We start from the raw sequence: 23,320 nt of genomic DNA, 5'->3' as shown, positions 1-23,320 counted from the left end.
ATGCTGGTTCGCTGCTGGACACACCCCTGCGTGGCAACTGATACTCCCCATATGAAAAGCAGGACACGCCCCTTCATGGCGCACAGCACTATGCGTGGCGCATTCAGTTTTACACACATATCTTTTGCTGATTTTTAAAAAAAAAAAAGCATGAGTACAGTATTTATTGGAATTACTGTTTTGTTATGTTGTCTGAGAGCGGCATTTATATTAATCCCTGAGTTAGTTCTGCACTAGAGGATCAATTTTGTTTTTCGATTTGACTGTTTGAGGCTTTGTGGTGCTTCTTTCCCCAAGCTTTGACCTTATATGTGTGAACAAATGGTTTATAACAATTTAATTACTTATTGTATTTTTATTTATTTCCCTTAGTGCCAGTTTTATATTTTTAATTTAAGATACATGGAATGAATCAGTTTTACATGGCAGTTGCTGTGCAGGAACTGCTAATGACTGCAACCATACAGAGATCACAGCCAGAGTACTAGCTAAATAAAGAAGTAAGAAACTAATATGGAAAAGCAAGCAGTGTACAAAAATAATCCCTACTATACAGTGATTATATAAAATAAATGTGACATTGCTTGAACTTAATCTCAATTCCATACTTCTTACTTCCAAACCAATGAATCAGAAAGTCATATTTATAATTACTCAAAGTTTTAAAGGACCATTGAAGTTAGAATATATTAATTTATATAAATCATCTACAAAAAGCACATTGCATTTTATTCTAAGCCCAACAAACTTCCAGTAAGTAAGCCTTTTGGGTGGCAGAACAAGGGTCTAAAATAACTAATTATATTAAGATACAGGCAGTGCTTAAAGTGGTCCTGGAGAGGTGGTGGAACTCACCCCCCTACCCAAGCGGCCAAGTTGAAAGGTATTGCGCGTGGTCACAAAAAGAAAGGGGCATGGTCACCCAACAGTATCCCCAATTCAAATTACGGCGCACAGTAGCACAATCTTATGTTATGACACACATTAGTGCCCCTTATACACAAAACCCAAAGTAGTAGCACCCCAAATACACATAATGACCATAGCAGTAGCACCCCTTATACAATGCCCTCAGTAGTAGTGTCCCTTATGCAATGCCCACTGTAGTGGTAGTGCCCACAGTTGTAGTGCCCCTTATGTAGAGCCCATAGTACATATGGCCCCCAGTGGTATTGCCCCCTGTAGATATGCCCCCTGTAGAGATGCCCCGTGTAGAGATGCCCCCCTGCGGATGGCAACATGGGTAGGAACCAGGGTGCCTGGAGGCGGCAGGTGGTCAGAGCCCGAGTGAAGGCTCCATCAGTGGGCACCTCCTTGCAGCCCTTGCCTGTCTGGATGAGGCTGTATTTTTATGGCATGCACGGCCTGACCCTGGATGTGCTGGGCTCCTGCACCCGGCGCTTCCCTTACAGCCAGGACTACAGTCTTGTGGGCTTCTCCAACCCATCCCGGTGCCTGCTGCACACCGCCGCTCACCTTGCCCTGGAGAGGATCTACCTGCAGAGGAAGAGCTTCCCCGACAACCACCTGGCTTTCCACTTCATCTTCGTGGGCCTGCAGATCCTGCTGCCGAGGACGCTGCTGCAGTGCTGCCCCAAGGAATGGGCATTGAGTGCGGCAGAGCTGGTGCTGCAGTATGGGCTGGCCATATACTACTTGCAGGTGTTTCTCCGGAGCTTGCTGAGGCTGCAGTACCAGAGCTAGGAGAGGTTGGGAGCTGCCTGGGCTAGTGCTGGACGCTGGCTGCCGCTGCGCTTTCTCTTCTTCGGCATGCACGGCTTCCTGGACAAGGTCTTCTTCACATCCGCCTTCAATGCGCAGGGCAGCCCGCTGAGTGGAAGGAGCCGGTGCCTGCTTGTAACACAACCTCAGCGGACGCCCGGAACCCCATGCGGCTCCAGGCTCACTTTCTTAGTTAGGTGAGCCGGACGAGGCGGAACTGTGTTTCGTCTCCAATTGGAACTGATGGAACACAGTTCCGCCCCGTTCCGGCTCACTTTAACCTCTAGATACAGGGCCTAATTCAGTAAGGACAGCAAATTCTGGTAATTAGCAGAATTTGCTGTCCTTTGGCTCGCATGCTGGGGGCCGCCCATCACTGAGCAAGGCTGCCCAGCATGCTGACCGATGGCCCCACCTTCAACAAGCAAAAATTTAGCACAGCTGCTATCAGCCACTCAGACATGCGGGGGGACGCCCAGCATGTCAGTGCCGGCTCCCCACTCCCCCCCCCCCGTAGAAATGCAAAAGCATCGCACAGCTGCAATGCTTTTGCATTTCAGGAGTAACTCCCGGCCAGCGCAGCTCCTGCGGGTCGCCGGGAGAACCTCTCTGCCTCCCGGGTCGCAGCGGCCCACCCCACAACAGTCCAGCCACGCCTGCGTTGGCTGGACCGCTCCCCCTAAACGGCGGCTTAACGCCGCCATCCAGCCCCCTCCCGCCCAGCGACTGCCTCTGTCTGTCAATCAGGCAGAGGCGATCGCTATGGTACAACGCCCTTTCGCTGTCCATCATGTGCCGGCGCACTGTGGCGCCAGCGCATGCGCAGATTCGACCCGATAGTTGCGCTGCAATAAACTGCAGCGAGCGATCGGGTCGGAATGACCCTCTATATGCTAATATGTGCAGAGCTAACCTGAGCATAGGGACGCCCACTATAGTCATATCATTTCTGTCTGATGGTGTATAAATGCTGATATATCGGTACCATTATTGCAAATCAGGTCATGTCGCAGAGTCTGAGTGCCTCTGTAGATGCACAGATTGAGCTGTTCTCCCAGGACGCTGAGGGCTATCCAGAAGCAAGTAAGATTGCAACTGCTAATTTATGCAGGCTCAGATAATGCCGTGGCTGATCACTCACTCCGCAACTAATTCCTTTTTGCAACTGCAATCGCATTTCACTCTCTGCGCATGCGCACTGTGGCTCAGACGCATGAGCAGTAAGAAAGCATCGGCCGATTTGTGTACAATAGCAGCTTTGCAACTGCATCTGAATTAGGCCCCTAGTACATAATTGTAATGACAAAAAATCCTGATTAGCCCTTGGCTGTACAAGTTATAGATTGTACATTTTGGGGGGATATACAGTATGTTTTTGTGGCAATGCTTTGGCGTAGACTAATATACTGTTACTTCTCATTCAGCAGTCTGTAGTTTAAAAAGCACAAAACACAGTTTGTCTCTCGGGCAATATAATTAGTATTTGTGCTATTATCCAGTAATATGTAATTCACAATGAAAGGACTTTGAGAGTTATATTTGCAGTATGCAATGAGAAAAAAAAGAGAATGTGTTTTGATGTCTAATTATCCTTTTTGTATTCCTTTTGATTTACAGTGCCCTGTTGAGATCCATAGATCTTTTGTGTTCACTTGCAATTATATTTATTCTGCTTGTGATATTATGGAGGCATGCTGGTTTCATTAACAATCAGAAAAATTCTGTCAATATTCATTATTTAGCAATTACTGTAGACTTTTCTTTTCTGGAAGTCAGACGAATTCTACAAAAGAAAGAGACTCATACCACAGTATATTAGGAATTAGTTGGCATCAGAATGCAAGCTCATAGTAACCTTGAGGCCAGCCTGGTATTGGAAGGGGTATCTGTTCAGATGGTCGACAATGTTAAGGTCAACACTCATTAGGAAATTTACATGGTCGACATGGTCAAATGTTCGACAGATGAAAATGGTTGACACATGAAAGGTCGACATAGCTTTTTTTTTAATTAGATTTTTTACTTTTTCATACTTTACTATCCACATGGACTACGATTGGGAATGGTAACTAATTGGGGATCCTGGTTATGTTACGGACAAATGACACCAAAAACAGTCCACACATCCATGTCAACCTTTTCACATGTAGACCATTTTCATGTGTCGACCATTTGTCAGTGTCGACCATGTCAATGTCGACCAGTAGTGGTCGACCTAATGAGTGTCGACCTTAACATTGTCGACCATTCATACCGGAACCAAAAGCTTGTGACTGTGTGGCCTTATTCCTGTGGTCGGTACAGATTGCAGGAAGATTACTTATTCCTGAGTAACCAAAGTGGGCTTAATCTGTCCCTCCTGGGGTATACGGATTCCCTCTCACATAGAGATGTATATATAGATGTATATATAAAACCTGCTACTGACTCCTCCCACTGTGTCATAGGAGGTTATCAAAACCGGTACCTGGAACCAGGCTCTTATACTAGCTTAGTTCTGCATATGTGTATTCACATTGCTGCAACACCTACTCATTGGCCCTCATTCCGAGTTGTTCGCTCGCTAGCCGCTTTTTGCAGCAGTGCACACGCTAAGCCGCCGCCCTCTGGGAGTGAATCTTAGCTTAGCAGAATTGCGAACGAAAGAATCGCAATATTGCGAAAAATTTTTCTGTGCAGTTTCTGAGTAGCTCGAGACTTACTCTTCCAGTGCGATCAGTTCAGTGCTTGTCGTTCCTGGTTTGACGTCACAAACACACCCAGCGTTCGCCCAGACACTCCCCTGTTTCTCCAGCCACTCCCGCGTTTTTCCCAGAAACGGCAGCGTTTTTTCACACACACCCATAAAACGACCAGTTTCCGCCCAGAAACACCCACTTCCTGTCAATCACACTACGATCACCAGAACGAAGAAAAAACCTTGTATTGCCGTGAGTAAAATACCAAACTTCTTAGCAAATTTACTTGGCGCAGCCGCAGTGTGAACATTGCGCATGCGCAGTTAGCGGAAAATCGCTGCGATGCAAAGAAAATTAATGAGCGAACAACTCGGAATGAGGGCCTTTGATTGGTATTGGCTAATTCCCCACTGACAATTTACTATGGACTAGTGCTGCTCTTGGTAGCGGGCAGATGGCTGGAACCTGGAAACTTTGCCTTCTAAATCCCACCCGTTTATTTATTTTCCCCTGAACCCCACAGAAGTGCAAAGGAAGATGAACAAGATTCCTTACCATAATTAAGGGGCAATGTGTAACTCTATACTAGAGATGTGCGGCGGGCACTTTTCGTGTTTTGTGTTTTGGTTCTAATTCCTCGCTTGTGTTTTGGTTTTGGATTGGTTTTGCCAAAACCACCCTTTCATGTTTTGGTTTTGGATCTGGAAGATTTTTGAAAAAACACAAAAACGGCTAAAATTACAGAATTTGGGACTAATTTTGATGCAACTGTATTATTACCCTCAATAACATTCATTTCCACTCATTTCCAGTATATTCTGAACACCTCACACTATTATTTTTAGGCCAAAAGGTTGCACGGAGATGGCAGTATGATTAAGCTAAGCGGCACAAGTGTGCGGAAAAAATACCTGGCCCATCTAGGAGTGGCACTGCAGTGTCAGACAGGATGGCAGATTTAAAAAATAGGCCCCAAACAGCACATGATGCAAAGAAGAAAAAGAGGTGCACCGAGGTTGCTGTATGACTAAGCTAAGCGACACAACCACCTTGCCCATCTAGTAGTGGCTGAATGTCGAAAGTGGTCCGCAATTTTTCAGTCCACTGATAGCATCTCCTGCACGCCCCTGTCATTTTTCAAAATTCTGCAATTGGTGGATTTATACGGCAGTACCCCTGGATTAATACAGCAGTACTCTTGGACTTATATGGAAGTGTCAGACAGGATGGCACTTTAAAAACCAATGCTCCAAACAGCACATGATGCAAATATGAAAAATAGGTGCACCAAGGTTGATGTATGACTAAGCTAACATAACATAGTAACATACATAGTAATATAGTAGTTGAGGTTCAAAAGAGGCAATTTGCCCATCATGTTCACACCTGTATTAAGTTGTGATGAATCTACATACCCACTGAGTAATGTTTTATGACTAGTTAAATACTATAACTCATATAACCCTCGGATTAACCATTTTGATATTTTAAATATTATAACCTTGGATATCATTTTCATTCAGAAATGTATCCATTCCTTTTTTAAATCCATTTACAGAGTCCGCCATTACCACCTTCCCTGGCAGGGAATTCCACATTCTAATTGCCCTAACAGTGAAGAACCCTTTCCTCCGTCGCGTTCGGAACTTTCTCTCCTCCAGCCGCAGCGAGTGACCACATGTCCTAACTGTGTTCTTTTAATAAATAATTCCTCTGATAACTCTTTGTAATGCCCCTTTACATATTTGAAGATATTAATAATATCCCCTCCTAGACGCCTCTTTTCTAGTGTATGCATATTCAACCTATTAAGCCTTTTCTCATAATCCAGTCCTCTAGCTAAGTGACACAAGTGTTGCGCACAAACACGTGGCCCATCTAAGGGGTATATTCAATTAGGGTCGGATCCATTCCTACATGCATTTGTCGGAATGGATCCGACAACCCTTATTCAAATCTCATCTCAATTCGACTTTTAAAAATTCGAATTGAGATGAGGGACCCAGAGGAGGAGAGCTGCGGGGAGATCAGCGAGGACAGCCGGCGGGCAGACGGAGGAGATCAGCGCTACAGTAGCGCTGCAGGAGGATGTCACACAGCCGCCCGACCCCACGGCAGTGTCCACCCGGCTCCAGCAAGCATGACCTCACTTGCTGGAGCCGAGTGGACGCTGCCGTGAGCGGCGCGGCTGTGTGACATCCTGCTGCAGCGCTGTGCTGTAGCACTGATCTCCCCTGTATGCCCGCGGTTGTCCCCCGTCTCCCTGCGGCTCCCCCCCCCCTCTCCTCCTCTGGGTCCCACATCTCAGTCCGACATTATTTTATGTCGGACTGAGATTGTTGAAAAGGGGGCCAAAATCTGCCCACCGATCCACATGCTTTTCGACTAGTCGAATTCCACGACTTGTCGAATAGGACTGAATAGGTTGAATCACGATTCGACCTTAAAAAGTCGAAACTGACGTCTTTTCGACACCACTTGAATATACCCCTAGGAATGGCAATGCAGTTTCAGACAGGAGGGCAGATATAAAAAAAAGGACCCAAACAGGACATCATGCAGAGATGTAAAAGAGGTGCAATGAGGTAGCTGTATGACTAAACTAAGCAACACAAAAAACACCTGGCTCATCTAGGAGTGTCACTGCAGTGTCAGACAGGAGGGCAGATATAAAAAAAAGGCCCCAAACAGCACCTCATGCAAAGATGTAAAAGAGGTGCAATGAGGTAGCTGTATCACTAAGCTAAGCGACACAAACAATTGGCCCATCTAGGAGTGTCAGGCAGGATGGCACCTAAAAAAAAAAAAATAGTACCCAAACAGCATATCATGACAAGAAGTAAAAGAGGTGCAATGAGGTAGCTCTATGACTAAGCTAAGCGACACAATGGCGGATACCGGACGCACGTATAGCACCAGCATAGTTGTTATGGCCTCAGTAATCAGCTTTGCAACAGGGTATATATATATATATATATATATATATATACATACACGGCAGTATCGCTGGAATTATATGGCAGGATCACTGGATTTATATGCCAGTACCACTGGAATTATACGGCAGGATCACTGGAATTATACGGCAGTATCACAGTAATTATACGCCAGTATCACAGTAATTATACGCCAGTATCACGGGAATTATACGCCAGTAACACTGGATATATGGCAGCAGAGGACACCACCACTATGACTGGTCACTGGACTGATGCTGCACAAGACACTACCCCTGATCTGATGCAGGACAACACAGCACCACTGAAAGGGATTTATACAGCTACACCGGATATATGTCAACAGAGTACACCACCCCTGTGACTGGTCAATGGACTGATGCTGCACAAGACATTACTCCTGGTCTGATACAAGACAGCACAGCAAAACTGCAAGGGACTTATACAGCAGCACTGGGGACATATAGCAGCAGAGGACACCACCACTGTGACTGCCTGGACTGATGCAGCATAAGACACTATACTGGACTAAGCAGCACAAGACAGCACTGGAATCGCCACCCCACTTTCTCGCCCAGACAGACACTGAGGACGGAGACACGTCCTCTCACTACACTCTCCGAGACTGGAGTGAAAATGGCGGCAACGCACGGATCCCCATGAGAATCTGACAGTGGGATGATGACGTTTTGCCTCGTTCTGGTTTCTGAGTCAGGCGGGAAAACCCGAGCCTGACTCGGATCCGGGCTTGTGACGTGAAGTCCACTCATCTCTATTCTATACTATTTTACTATATGGTGTTAAACGTCTGATTTGTATTAGCCCAACAGTGAATTTTATTATATTTTAAACTTTCGTATTTCAATAGCGTCATAAAAAAAACTATAAAAATTATGGGGTTATGGGGGTCATTCCGACCTGATCGCACGCTAGCTATTTTTTGCAGCGCTGGGATCAGGTCAAAACTGCAGCTGAGTAAGTTCAGACCTACTCAGAAACTGCACAGAACTTTTTTGTACCGCTCGGCAGCACAAGCGTTCTCACACTTGCAAAGCGAAAATACACTCCCCATTAGGCGGCAACTATCTGATTGCAGGGCTGCAAAAAATAGCTAGCGTGCGATCAGGTCGGAATGACCCCCTATGTCAGGGCCGGCTCTACCATTAAGCAATTTTATGCTGCTGCCTAGGGGCGCCGTCCACTGGAGGGCACCACTGAGTTCGTCTAGCAAAAAACTGGAGGATGTCTCTGTATGTTAGTAAGTTAGTAATGAACTTACAGATGGGGGAATGGAACACAATTATGAGCATACAAATATACTGTATGTGTGTGTGTGTGTGTGTGTGTGTGTGTGTGTGTGTGTATATATATATATATATTTACACATACAATTTAAGGGACGTAGATGGCACCTCGACAGATAGGTGTTGGCATTCAGAATACTGGCGCCAGAATCCCAACACCTGTCAGAATGCTGATGCGGCAATTCCGACAGCTGGCATACTAAATATTAGTATCCCGGGGAGGGTTAGGGTTAGGCTGTGGGGCGGGAGAGTTAGGGGAAGGGGAAGGTTAATTAATTTCATTCAAAATGTCAGTATTATGGTGGTTGGGATGCTGCTGTCTGTATTCTGACCGGCGGCATCCTGTACCCATCCCCAAATAAATATTCCTCGCAGACCCCATATACAGTATTATACAGTATATAAAGAATAGAAGGCACTCAAGGACTTTTAAAGCAATGGCATATTGTGTAAACAAAGTAACTTTAAAAGTGTTGTCCCTTTTCTCTGTATATGTATAATGATGCATAATTCACCCTAGCCCACCTAGTGGCCCCTGCATCTCCCCTCTGGGAGGTGGGTGGGGGGGGGAAGTTTGCAGGGTAGGGGGCGCTAGGCTCAAGATTTGCCTAGGGTGCAGAAAGACCTTGAACTGGCCCTGGGTTATGTCATTTTGTTCCGAGTTTAAGGAACTGCTGTATTTTTGGTGAGATTGCGTCTAAATTTAAGGTGGCAATTAGTTATGTTGGGTTTTGTCTTATAACTAATTTTTTCTTTAAATGTAGAGGTGACGTTGCCATAAACATGCTGTTCCTTAAACTAAGAGTTTGCCAGAGGTGTGGGATGCGGCCGATATTGGACATTTTTTAAAGCACCAATCATTTACAAGGCATGGTTTTGCCCCATTGTGTGTTTTCACATTACGGAGCAATGCACATACAATTACTGGCGAGCCATATGAATTTCAATCACATGTTAATGATGATGAGTAGCACACCAAACATAGAAATAGGTAGCGAGTACACAACAAGATGCATACAATTCTGCATTTGGGAAACATACACATTTGTTTCTGCGAACGCAGCATACACAGCCCACAGTGGCTACTTTTGTTGCATGGATCACTACTAATACTTGTTATATGGAATAAAACTTCTATATATTTGTCAATAACAGAACAGTAAAGGTCCATACACACTTAACGATATAATTTTTCCCCCTCCTTGAGCGACGTCGCTCATTGTATCGTTAAGTGTGTATGCCGCCAGCGACGACCGATGCGCGGCCCCGCGGGTCGGCAACGATCGTCGCTGTCGGTAGGGCATGCATGAAGGATGTGGACTGTCGTCCACGACCTTCATGCAGGGCTGGCGGGGGCGTGACGTCACTGAGCGATATGAGCGGTCATATCGCTCAGTGCATACAGGCGGCCGCCGACCGGCCGGCCCGGGAGGGGGAAACGTTAGACGATGTCGCTCACAGAGCGACATCGTCTAATGTGTATGGGCCTTAAGAAAGAAGCAATAACAAAATGCAACAGAACTGTTTACATTCTACGTTTATGAATTGTAGCTAAATCCCTGTTGCAAAATATATCCATAAACATCCACTTAGATGATGCAAGGTGGATTTACACATGATTGTGAGCTAAGTATGCCAGCAGTGCTTTAAATCCCTTGTTCCACCATATGAATGATTTGCAAGTTTTGTCTGGATAGAGAAAGGACATGACTTCTTATTTGCATGTTTTGCTATTCCTAGGAATGTGACTCAGAGTTCTCCAGTGCGACAGTGGTGTTCAGTGTCTCTTCCAGCTACAATTATTGATAAACATAGACTATGATAGATATGCCTGTTGTAGGACCATCTCCACAATCTGCCACCTACTGTAAGTTCAATAAACCATGGGGGTCATTCAGACCTGGCTGCTAATGCGGCCCGAAGCACAGTTTGCCGATCGAGGCAAACTGCGCATGCTTAGCGGCTGCGCAACCCCACACATTGTGGTCGCATCCCAGATGGATGCTACTGCAATGTGATTGACAGCAGTGGACGTTTGTGGAGCAGCGACACGGCATTGGGAAGGGGGGGGGGGGGGAAAGCTGGGCGGTTCTAATGGGGGAGTACCGGGACCATTTTTCAGGGTGGCTGTGTGATGTCACATGCAGCCGCTGTGATTAAAAAAATGGTGGCCGACCACCTGACAGCGCAGCCAGGGGTCAACTTTAGTTCTGATGTGTCCGCAATCTAATTGTGGACGCATCGGGAAGGTGGCCTCACACATGCCGGCATGTGAGGAGATGGACGCAGATCTGGCTGAGTATGCAGCGATCTGTATCCATCTCTGAATAAAGTCCCATGTACAGTAAATCAAGTAAATATGCTTCTGTGGAATCTTCTTTCATTGGATACTAATTATTCAGCTGAACTAGGGTCATCACCTTTTGCTTTAGTCTTGACCCCCTCATTCACTTTAATCATTAGTCTGTTTAGTGGCACAGAACAGGCACAATTATTTCCACATTATAGAATGTTACATTTACACATACAGGCCCTCATTCCGAGTTGTTCGCTCGGTAAAAATCTTCGCATCGCAGCGATTTTCCGCTTAATGCGCATGCGCAATGTCCGCACTGCGACTGCGCCAAGTAAATTTGCTATGCACTTAGTAATTTTACTCACGGCTTTTTCATCGTTCTGGCGATCGTAATGTGATTGACAGGAAATGGGTGTTACTGGGCGGAAACAGGCCGTTTTATGGGCGTGTGGGAAAAAACGCTACCGTTTCTGGAAAAAACGCAGGAGTGGCAGGAGAAACGGAGGAGTGTCTTGGCGAACGCTGGGTGTGTTTGTGACGTCAAACCAGGAACGACAAGCACTGAACTGATCGCAGATGCCGAGTAAGTCTGAAGCTACTCAGAAACTGCTACGAGGTGTGTAATCGCAATATTGCGATTACTTCGTTCGCAATTTTAAGATGCTAAGATTCACTCCCAGTAGGCGGCGGCTTAGCATGAGCAACTCTGCTAAAATCGCCTTGCAAGCGAACAACTCGGAATGACCTCCACAGTACATAGCATGCCTCAGAAGTGACCACATTTCATTGATCTCATGCCTTTACACACTGCTACAGATTCAAGCTAATAAAATTGCAATTAGATCGCTGCCATTTATTTCTTCTTTCCCCCTCCTCAGAGACTGCTGTATGCACAGCTACAGGTCCTGGCTCTAAACTGGTAATTACCAACCATTAACGTATTTATCTGGTTCTGCCTTCTTCATTTTCTATGCTTATTATAATGTACTACAGATGTGTCCTCGTACATCCTTGCTGCAGTCACGTTAAACAGCCCTTCCAGTATTGGTAGTGCCAAGCTTCCTTATGTGTGACTTTTTTCATTTAAATGTGTCTAAGTCGCGTTGCTTATGCTGATTAAAATGATATGAGGCATGCCTATATTCTGTGTGTAACTGAGGCTGTATCTGCATAAGAAATGGTACGTTATAGTGTTTTCCTGGAAATCACTGTAACATAGCGATTCGTATGCAGAAACAGCCACAGTCGCATGCAAAATATAGGCATGTCGCATATCATTTTAATCAGCATAATCTGCTTGTGCGTCCTAGTCACATAGTGATGCGAATAAGAAGCATTTTTGGCAAAACAAAGATGCCGACATTAGCAGAGCTGTCTGGAAGCTGCCCGCTGACTTATGCTAGGCATGATGTATTAAGGCAAGATGTATGAGGACACATCTGTATAATATGATGCCATGATAGCCGTGTAGTGTATTATCACATGCTGCTATTACACAATGTTGGGAGCCCCATCAGATGTCTTACCTTCCTGCTTAAGGCCAGGACTGGGATAAATCATAGTCTACACTGTCCAGCAGTAGGTTGCAGTTCTTAGTTAAACATGGCTTATTCTAAAAGCAAATCTAAAAATTAGGTGGGGAATCCCTAATAGTCTTTCAATAGAGGTAGATTCAAGAAGCCGCGGATTAACCTGTGTGGTGTGTTCCCCCAGAAAAGTGCTTGGGGCTATTCAATTACAGACCCATGATCACATGTGATGATCCCAGGGGCAACAAAGATTATTTACACAGCAGCTTCGCCTTGGCATACTGTATATATTTGTGATGATATCAATGATGATACAGATGTACTAAACTTACGTTTTCACATAGGGATCGGAGTACCCATTTGCGTCCATTGCTGCTAGATGTGCACATCTAATGATTCCTACCAGGAGCCCTGACTTTTGAGAGCTGTATTTTAAGGATATAAGAATTCGCCCACGTTCCTCCAAAGATTTATCTTCTGTTTTATCTATCTGTGGGTGGAAATTCAAAATGTTAATGACAGCATAAAGTAATTCACACACAGTTTCCACAATAAAAAACTACAATATCCAGGAAGAAATGTCTCTGTATCCAGAGAGATTATTAAAGATCTGACATCTATTTAGCAGCAGGCGTATTTGTGCAATTTCAGGTTACCACCATTCAGCTTTTATGTGATGCTTGCACAGTATAATAACTGATTGGATACATTAAAGGAGACAAAACAAGTTGAATAGATTGAAACAATTGTTTTAAACACAAGTGTAAAAAGAATCATAAAAATCAAAATGGAATAAAATTATTAAGATAATGTTCAATGAATGCAGCAAAAAGAGTACAGTAATAACCATAAACATTTTATTTTTAATTTTCACATTGCTAAGAAGTGCATGCATATTAATTGATTTGCAATTACAAACATATAGCAGTGTACTCATTACATATTTGTTACTAAGACTGAAAAGGGTATACATTCAAGTTCACGACTTTTGGGAACCCAGCAGTTGAAATACAGATGCCGGAATCCCAATAACTGTCAGAAGAGTGATGCTGGTACCCTGACCAGGTCAGCATACCAACGCAGGAATACCGATCGACAGGATCCCAAAGGTAAGCATAGCCAGGAGGGTTAGGGTTTGGCTCCGTGGGAGTGGAGAGTAGGGGAGTCCTGTTTAGACACCACCTGGCGAGGTTAGGATTAGGGTGCGGGGGTGAGAGACGTTAGTGCCAGGCTGTGGGGATGGAGGCTAGGGTTATGCACCACCGGGGTGTGTTTAGGTTTAGGCACTGGAGGAGATGTTTAGGATTAGGCTGCAGAAAGGGGGGGGGGGAATAAGGTTTATGCACTAAGGGCAGTGGGAGGTTAGGGTTAGGCACTAATGGGGGAGTCTAGGGTTAGGCTGCAGTAAGGGAAGGTTAGTGTTGGGGGAGTAGGGAAGGGAGGTATTATACTTACCTCACCCCTATCGGGATCCTAACAATCGGAATGCCAGTGCCGGTATTGTGTCCGTCGGCATCCCGTACCCCGAGATTGCATACCAATCCCTTGAAAGTATTCAGCTAAGTCTTCTTAAAAAAAATGCATAGTAAAGAAATAAAGTTGAATTCAAACCTAAACTAAAACTACCTCAACAGCCCTGATTCTCCTTAAGACCCGTACACACTGGTCGATATATCGGCCGTTCTCTTGAACAGCCGATATATCGCGGGACCGTCGGCCAGTGTGTACGGCCAATACGTCTGTGAACTCCGTCGTTCACAGACGTATCGCGTCGGCCGCGCAGCACAGCCGACGGCCAATATATCTAACGATATATTGGCGCGTCGCTGTGTGTGTACGGGGCGGTCGTCCGACCGCCCGTACACATGCTGCGGCGGCCGGCGGTGATTGACAGGTGAACTGGGCGGGCGCACGCCCGCCCAGTTCATGACGTCAGTCCCCCGACGGATTGGGCAGTGTGTATGCACAGCACACTGCTCGATCCGTACATAGATATATCTGCAGATCAATTGATCTGCAGATATATCTATTAGTGTGTACCCACCTTTAGGCTGGGCATCCGCTATATCTTTATCTGGCAGACCATCTGTCCAATCTGGCAAGTTGGAAAGAACATCTGGTAATGCAGGGAGCTAATGACAGTCGACCATTTGCGCCCAAATATTGGAAAATGAATAAAAACTGTCATTCAGATATATTTAATAAATCTGTGATTTAACCAATTTATCTGAATGACTGTTTTTTTTTCTGTTTCTCAGTGTTTTGTTGATTGTCATTTGCTCCCATACATTATCAGATATTCATTCTAATCAGCCAGATTGGGCAGATGGTCTGCCAGATAACTGAATAGTGCTTAGCTTTAGTAATAGAATTGTGGGGGTTCCATATTTAGGAGTGTCAGACCTGGCAGGGGTAGGGATGTGCAGTTAGGTACATGGCTGAGGAGGCACTGACTAGTACCAGAGCGAGATTTACACACAATATAAGAACCCAAGGGTTCACGTGGTCATTATACATAGGTGCAGCAATACATACTGCTGGAAATTTGCTGAGTTTTGATCAGAAATGTGCTGAAAAGGAAGCCAGGTGAGGTCATATACCTTTTACTCCAGAGTTTTGACTATAAAAATTATTAGGATAATACAAAAAAGATATTTCTAATATATTTTTTGTATTTTTCATATATGTTATATAGTCAAAACTCTGGCGTATACATCAGTATGACAGGAAAAGTTCTGCATTACCAGCCTCACCCCACTGCACGTCACTGGGTGGGGGTGCCAGCATTGGCAAGTGCATACACGCTTGCCAATGCTGGCAGCAATGGAGCAATGGCGGGATGGGGGGGATGTCATGCGGTTAAGTGTAGGCTTTGGGGAGGGGGGGTATAGGTTTGAGCACCCCCCCTCAGGGAGGTTAGGCTGCAGGAAGGAAGGGTAATGGTTAGGTTGCAGGGAGGGGGAGGGGTAGGTTTAGGCACCCCCAGGGAGTGTGCTAGGCTGTGGGGTTAGGTTTAGTCAGTGGGCAGGGTGAGTTCGGAGGCTAGGAGGGGAAGTTAAAAATATTTCCCTTGCCCTGTCGGGATTCCGATCATTGGGATGCCGTTGGCGGCATTCTGACCGCCGGCATCCCAAACGCCGGAAAACAGGTATGCCTCTATATCATATGTTAATTAATGTCAATTTATGCAAAATGTTGCACTCCTGTCTACCTTTCCTTATCTCTACCAATTCCTCATGCAGCAGTTTGCTGGCACTTTAACAGAGTGTGCTGCTGGTTGCCATTTCAGAAAACATTCTCATACCCTCCTCCATTATACCCAGTGTGTCTCTTTTGTGAATAAACTTAGCAGGTTTAATTAAATCTGTTTGGTATGCCAGTTTGTCAGCAAAAATATTAGCTGGTTACCCTGTCATAGATACACACTGCATAAGGGTGGTCATTCCGAGTTGTTCGCTCGCTAGCTGCTTTTAGCAGCATTGCACACGCTAGGCCGCAGCCCTCTGGGAGTGTATCTTAGCTTAGCAGAATTGCAAACGAAAGATTAGCAGAATTGCTACTAAATAATTCCTTGCAGTTTCTGAGTAGCTCCAAACCTACTCCTAGATTGCGATCACCTCAGTCCGTTTAGTTCCTGGTTTGACGTCACAAACACGCCCTGCGTTTGGCCAGCCACTCCCCATTTCTCCAGCCACTCCTGCGTTTTTACCTGGCACGCCTGCGTTTTTTAGCACACTCCCTGAAAACACCAAGTTGCCGCCCAGAAACACCCACTTCCTGTCAATCACACTACGATCACTCGAGCGTTGAAAAAACGTCGCTCGAGCTTGTGCAAATCTCCAAAGTTTTGTGTTAAATTACTTAGCGCATGCGAGCTGCGTACCATGCGCATGCGCATTTTCCACCTAACCGCTGCGTTGCGAAAAACGTCAACGACCGAACAACTTGGAATGACCACCAATGTTCCCTGAACTTCCCAGGACACATATAATAAACAAATATTAATACTGTGAACAAATAACCATTTTTTATGGCTGGCTTGCCACACTCACCTACCCAGCTGCTAGTAATGTGACTCAGGCTCACAAAGCTGCTGTGCAGCGGGTAGCGTCCTGCAATGTGTCTCGCAGCCGCTATGGGTTGAATCCGGTCACCGTATCCTGACTTGTGTTACGTAGAAGCACCCAGTAAAAGTCCCATTTTGGGAGCCAAATGTGACAATGTGACAGGAATCACAAAGACCGGAGTAAAATCCAAGATTTGTTTATTTTCAACTACAGGCAGTTACCAATATACTTCCCTTGTCTGTTTGATGGAATTAATGTATTGATAAATCATCCGCTGATGAACCTAAACAATCCTCCTCTTGAAGATGATGATAACGTGAAGGATATGGGTCACCTCCCTCTTTTGTAGAGTATTAACCCACCGTTAGGCGCACCTCTGGGACTCCCGGATTCAGGCGCAGTGCACATGACAGGCGCCTGTTAGAAAATCGTCATTAGCACCTAATTAACTCAATTCTAATGCTCTTAAAGTGATCAGTGACCTTCATTGGGGCGTATAAAGAGAGAATTTTCAAAATCTGATTCAAAAAACCTAATTTATTAACCTCAAAGTAAGTAAAAAAACAAAAAATACTGAAATTTGAAGGCGCAGTGTGCCTGAGAGGCCACCCTGGATAAACCGACATAATTCCACAAAATATCCACAACCTTTGTAATTTTTATTCATAAAATGAGCAAAATAAAAAATTAATAGATAAACATAAAAGGAGATACAAATCTTCAAAAGTCGGACGAGTTTGGGCGCAATGGGCCTGAGAGGCCAGGAGGGTCACTACTGTACACCACGCAGGCGGCGTGAAAACTAACTAGGGGGGTTTCGAACAGCACCTAGAGATAGGAAGGTACTAGGATGGACAGGCCCCTGCACCCCCTTGGGATGGAGAGGGGAGAGAGAACAGCTTTGCGGAGCCTGGCAGGCCAGCTGCGCCTGACTGAGGGTTAAGGGTGAAAAGGTGTAATGTACGCCCTAAGTGTGCACGATTAGTTAAAAGTCATGTTCACATAGAGGTTCTCTTCCACCTTTAAGTGTGATACCAGGTCAGAAACGTACCCTACTCACAATGAATACTGTGGGAAACACGTATATAAAGGTATCTTTTTATCACACCCAAAGTGACCTGACCTGACATTAGACTTGAGATTAGACAGAACATACCCTGACTTACAAAAGATAAGGTGGCTATGTGCTCAGAACGGTTTCTTTATACACACAAGTTATAGGAATTAGGCTTACCCTACTCACTCTTAGAAAGATGTGAGGACACATATAATAGTTTCTTTGTTTCCTATATTGTTTCCATAGAGATATTTTCAAGTATATAGAAAAAATAATGCTCTTTATGTTCATCAGCGGACGAGTTATCTACACATTGATCCCCCAAACAGACAAGAGAAGTATATATATATATATATATATATATATATATATATTTATTTGTGAATGAACCGCACAAACACCAAGTATCTTCTATTAGTCCGTGGGTGCTCGGTTAGCACAATTGAATACACAACTGTCCTCACCATGAGGCTCCAGCCGGGGCTATGGTTAGGAAGAACCAGCACTCCATGCAGAAAATTGAGGTAGCTTTTAATGTCCTTATTCTTTAGACAAGTCACATATGAGCAAACATGAAATATGTACAACTACTTATCAGCCTTGAAGCTCGACATAACCTGGGGAATGCAATCCTGACCAGGGGTGACTCCCAACAGCCGTTTCGGGCAACGCCGTCATCAGGGGAGAATCCAACATACTAACCACATGTGCATCCTTATCTACCTTTACTAATTACCCCCACACTATGATCACCTGTTGCATGGTGCTCCGAAACTTCCCGCCACCAAACTTACCACTCGTACTCCACAGCCACCTGCAGCCCCGGGGCGCATCGCGATGACGTAACTGACACGCGACGCTCATGATGGTATCCCCGCGTTGCTAGGCTACCCGTGGTGAGCCTCCCATCTGCACTATGCACCACGGCATCCGGCCTCGCCGTCATCACGCTGTGACGTGGCGGCGCCAGCACCCGCGATGCCAGGCAACGGGCACGCTCAATACGACGTGGAGCGTCACATATGTAAACAGTGACGCTGGAGGTTACCTCCTCTTGTTGCTTAGCAACTAGGACTCGCTCCCCCCTGTCGGGGGGAGCGAGTCCTCGTTGCTAAGCAACAAGAGGAGGTAACCTCCAGCGTCCTCGTTGCTAAGCAACAAGAGGAGGTAACCTTCAGCGTCACTGTTTACATATGTGACGCTCCACGTCATATTCCGACATTAGCCCGCGGGTGGTAACCAATGCGGGCTGGCTCAATCTACAAGTAGGATCATACAAGTGCGGCTCTTGTGCCAATTTCTGTTATATGATGACGGGGAAGAATTTTGTTCATCCGACCAGGGGTGATGTATACTCACTGCGGCACAGAATGACTTCCGAGACGAAATTTGTCACTTATGCCATCGTATGTCCTTGCAAGAAATTGTATGTCGGCAAGACAATACGCATGCTCAAGGAGCGAACATCAATGCATCGATCCTCGATCAAGAAGGCTGTAGTAAAAATAGAACCAAGCACTCCTCCGGTAGCTAAACATTTTGCTTTGAGTGGACATACTGTGAAAGACTTCAAATGTATACCTCTGGACCATGTTCCGCCCTTGAGGAGAGGAGGTGACAGAGGCAAGATCTTGCTAAGGCAAGAAAGTAGATGGATTTACCAACTGAAATCACTTGCTCCGGAAGGCCTAAATGAGGAGTTTCTGTTGACATCTTATTTATAGGTTAGCTGTGTGGTGGGTGCTTTGATTGATCCGGGCCCGGTATAATGAAGAGACTAGTGTATATAGTCGACTTTATATTATATAGATTATTTTGTGTCCCTTATCTGGTTGTCATGTAGCTATGTATTTCATGATGTGCTGTTTTTTTTTTATATGTTGTGTTTTTATATATGTTATGTTTATTTAGCATAATAGATATGTCGTGAAGTGGTACCAGAGTTGCACAGTGTCAACTAATACAGTTGTGTTATCTGTGGCTAAATTAGATGTAAGTACATTACTGTGCACCTCTGGTCTAATTCAGACAATGTACATATACCCCGATTTACTCTTGTCACTGATGGTTGAGGATGGGGCTAATAGATAGAACATTAAAACCAATGCCCTTTGTTTCATGTGGTGTTAGGGAGTATCAGGTAGTTTGTGTATTTTATGTGGTGTTTTTTTAAATTGTTAGATTATATTATTGCTTTGCACTGATCCTTTCCGTAACACCAACAGGGGGGAGCGAGTCCTCGTTGCTAAGCAACAAGAGGAGGTAACCTCCAGCGTCACTGTTTACATATGTGACGCTCCACGTCGTATTGAGCGTGCCCATTGCCTGGCATCGCGGGTGCCGGCGCCGCCACGTCACAGCGTGATGACGGCGAGGCCGGATGCCGTGGTGCATAGTGCAGATGGGAGGCTCACCACGGGTATCCTAGCAACGCGGGGATACTATCATGATCGTCGCGTGTCACTGACGTCATCGCGATGCGCCCCCGAGGCTGCAGGCGGCTGTGGAGTACGAGTGGTAAGTTTGGTGGCAGGAAGTTTCGGAGCACCAGGCAACAGGTGATCATAGTGTGGGGGTAATTAGTAAAGGTAGATAAGGATGCACATGTGGTTAGTATGTTGGATTCTCCCCTGATGACGGCGTTGCCCGAAACGGCTGTTGGGAGTCACCCCTGGTCAGGATTGCATTCCCCAGGTTATGTTGAGCTTCAAGGCTGATAAGTAGTTGTACATATTTCATGTTTGCTCATATGAGACTTGTCTAAAGAATAAGGACATTAAAAGCTACCTCAATTTGCTGCATGGAGTGCTGGTTCTTCCTAACCATAGTAGTAATGCTCTCCTGTAGTATGCCCCCAGTAGTTAGCCCCTTTGTAGTTGGCCCCCAGTAATAATGTCCCCCAGTAGTTTGCCCCCAGTAGATGCCCACCAGTAATAATGTCCCCAGTAGTTTGTCCCCAGTAATAATGTCCTCCAGTAGTTTGCCCCCAGTAGTAATGCCCCCTAGGAGTTTGGCCCCAATAGATGACCCCCCAGTAGTAATGCCCCCAGTAGATGCCCCCCAGTAATAATGCCCCCAGTAGATGGCCCCCAGTAAAAAGGTCCCCCAGTAGCTGCCCTCAGTAGTAATGCCCCCAATAGATCACCCCCAATAGTAATGCCCCCAGTAGATGCCCCCCAGTAATAATGCCCCCAGTAGTTTGCCCCCAGTAGTAATGCCCCCCCAGTAGTAATGCTCCTTGTTGATTCCACCCAGTAGTAATGCCCCCAGTAGATACTCCCCCAGTAATAATGCCCCCAGTAGTAATGCCCCCCCCCACCCAGTAGTAATGTCCCTTGTTGATGCCCCCCAGTAGTAATGTGCCTCCAGTAGATGCCCCCGCTGCACTGAGGAAGAGAAAACAGAACATACTTACCAAGCCCCGTTCCCACTTCCAGACCGCTGCAGTCCGCCTCCTGGCATCCTCTCCTCAGCACTATGAGAGAGACGTCATGACTGACGTCTTTCCCATAGCGCACGCCGCACAGTGACAGCGCCGGAGGCAGGAGCTCAGTGCTGAGCTCCTGCCTCCGGCTGCCGCTGTGCAGGGAGACGCGCGCCCGCTGGTAACGCAATCTCAGCGGGCGCCCGTCATCTCCCTGTGTGGCGCCGGGGGGGGACGGACGGAGGGATGGGGGACGGACGGAGGGACTGGGGACGGAAGCCACAAACGACAGGGGGGTCACAGGCCCGAGTGCCCCCTCTGGATCAGCCACTGTATATATATATGAAGTTGAAAGAACATTTTAACAAACAGCCTAAGGTGGGCGAACCCTCTGACATACCACCAAAACTGCAGAAAATTCTCCCAAAATCTGGATTTGAGCCGCAGTCGCACAACGCTTCAATTAAAACATTTGTTCGGTTGTTAGATCAACAAACCAGTGATCATATGGCCAATAGTCCGTATGTACGTTATAATTTAACAAAAAGCGAAAACGATGCCCTTCAACATCTGGCGGCACGGAGTAACCTTATTTTCCGCCCTGCGGATAAAGGCGGCGCGCTTGTTATCCAAAATTTACAGGATTACAAAGATGAAATCCAGAGGCAACTTGCAGATAAGGCTACATACTGCCGCCTTAGTAAAGACCCTACTAATGAATATAAAATCCAACTTTCCAGTATATTGGATAATGCAGTATAGGAGGGTCGCATCTCAACCACGCTGCGGAATGCCTTGATACCAGACAACCCGAGTATACCATTACTGTATACAACACCGAAAATCCATAAATCCCTTGTTAGACCCCCAGGACGCCCTATCATCTCGGCCAGATCCTCTTTGTTCCAACCTGTTGCCCTGTATTTGGATTCTTTATTTCAACCATGTATGCAAACTCACCTCCGCTTTCTGCTTGACACCACCACGTTATTACATAGATTACAGCAGTTACCTGTGCTAGAGTCCAATGTTTTATTATGTAGTATAGATGTGCAAAATCTGTATACTGTCATCCCCCATGATATGGCAGCAGTTGAGCGCTTTCTGGTTAACCACGTTGAATTTCAAGGGGCAGATTTGAATTTATGTCTACAGCTTTTATCCTTGATTTTGCAAAAAAATTTCTTTTTGTATGATGGGCACATATACCTGCAGCTTAAGGGATGTGCGATGGGGTCCTCTTTGGCCCCGTCGTACTCCAACATCTTTATGTTTGAGATTGAACATCAAATATTCTTTGCAGATCCCGATGTAGCGACTGATATTCTTTTTTATTGTCGTTACATCGACGATTTATTCCTGATTTGGAAAGGCACTAAGGCCAAGTTAGAGGGTGTTATTAAGGCACACAATATGTTGCAACATCCCATTAAATTTACTTATACCATCAGTGATCAGGTCATTAACTACTTGGATGTTCAAATCTCACTACAACAGGGCCAGGTGGTTACTTCTCTTTATTCCAAACCCACCGATAAAAATAATCTGTTGCATTATAGGAGTTCTCATTCACAACCACTCAAAAAGGGTTTACCCTACTCCCAGCTTCTCCGGGTCCGACGCATTACTTCTGACCCGGTGATTGCTGAAGTACAGATGGAGCTGATGATCAAGCAGTTTGCTGATCGGGGGTACCCTATGTCGCTGTTACAGGCTGCCAAATGTAAAGCGCTCAGTGTGGATCGTAGTACATTGATTGATCCCACACATGCGCACCACCAAGATAATCCCATGATTCTATGGGTGGTACAGTACCATGCAGGCAGCACAGGCATCAATAATATTTCCAAAAAACTATGGGCAATTATTCAGGGGGACCCCGAACTGAGGTTGCATGACACCAAATTAATGTCCTGCTATAAGCGGAGTAAAAACTTAAGGGACATCTTGGTGAAAACAGATGTTACCAACCATACACCTCCATCTCCCATGTTCAGTAAGAAGGGTTGCATACGCTGCACCTGTACAACATGTCAATATATGATCTCCGGTGACACATTTCAACACCCACACTCGGGTAAAACCATGTTTATTTACCATACACTTACTTGTGCTTCAAGATATGTGGTATACCAATTGTTGTGCCCCTGTGGGCTGTCATACGTTGGTAAGACCGAACGCATGTTCAAGGAACGTATGGCAGCCAGCAGGTCTGCCATTAAAGCAGCCCTCAGTAAGGGATCTAGTGAGCAGCCAGTGGCCAGGCACTTTGCCCAATATCGACAT

At 45.7% G+C, this 23,320-nt stretch overlaps 1 protein-coding gene and 1 pseudogene across 1 annotated transcript in view; one reads left to right on the top strand and one right to left on the bottom strand.

The window, feature by feature from the left end:
* Positions 1–23,320, bottom strand: part of DOC2B (double C2 domain beta) — a 1,147,407-nt gene that overhangs the window by 167,350 nt on the left and 956,737 nt on the right. Inside the window, exon 6 of the mRNA XM_063953885.1 lies at positions 12,819–12,976. Within this exon, the coding sequence (XP_063809955.1) occupies positions 12,819–12,976 (158 nt within the window). The remainder of the gene's footprint in view (positions 1–12,818; positions 12,977–23,320) is intronic.
* LOC135050426 (transmembrane protein 229A-like) lies at positions 1,240–12,030 on the top strand (annotated as a pseudogene).

This window comes from Pseudophryne corroboree, chromosome 2 (assembly GCF_028390025.1).
Source record: "Pseudophryne corroboree isolate aPseCor3 chromosome 2, aPseCor3.hap2, whole genome shotgun sequence".
NCBI classification, from domain to species: Eukaryota; Metazoa; Chordata; class Amphibia; order Anura; family Myobatrachidae; genus Pseudophryne; species Pseudophryne corroboree.
The sequence above is the reverse complement of the archived record's forward strand: the minus strand, read 5'-3'. Positions and strand labels throughout refer to the sequence as shown.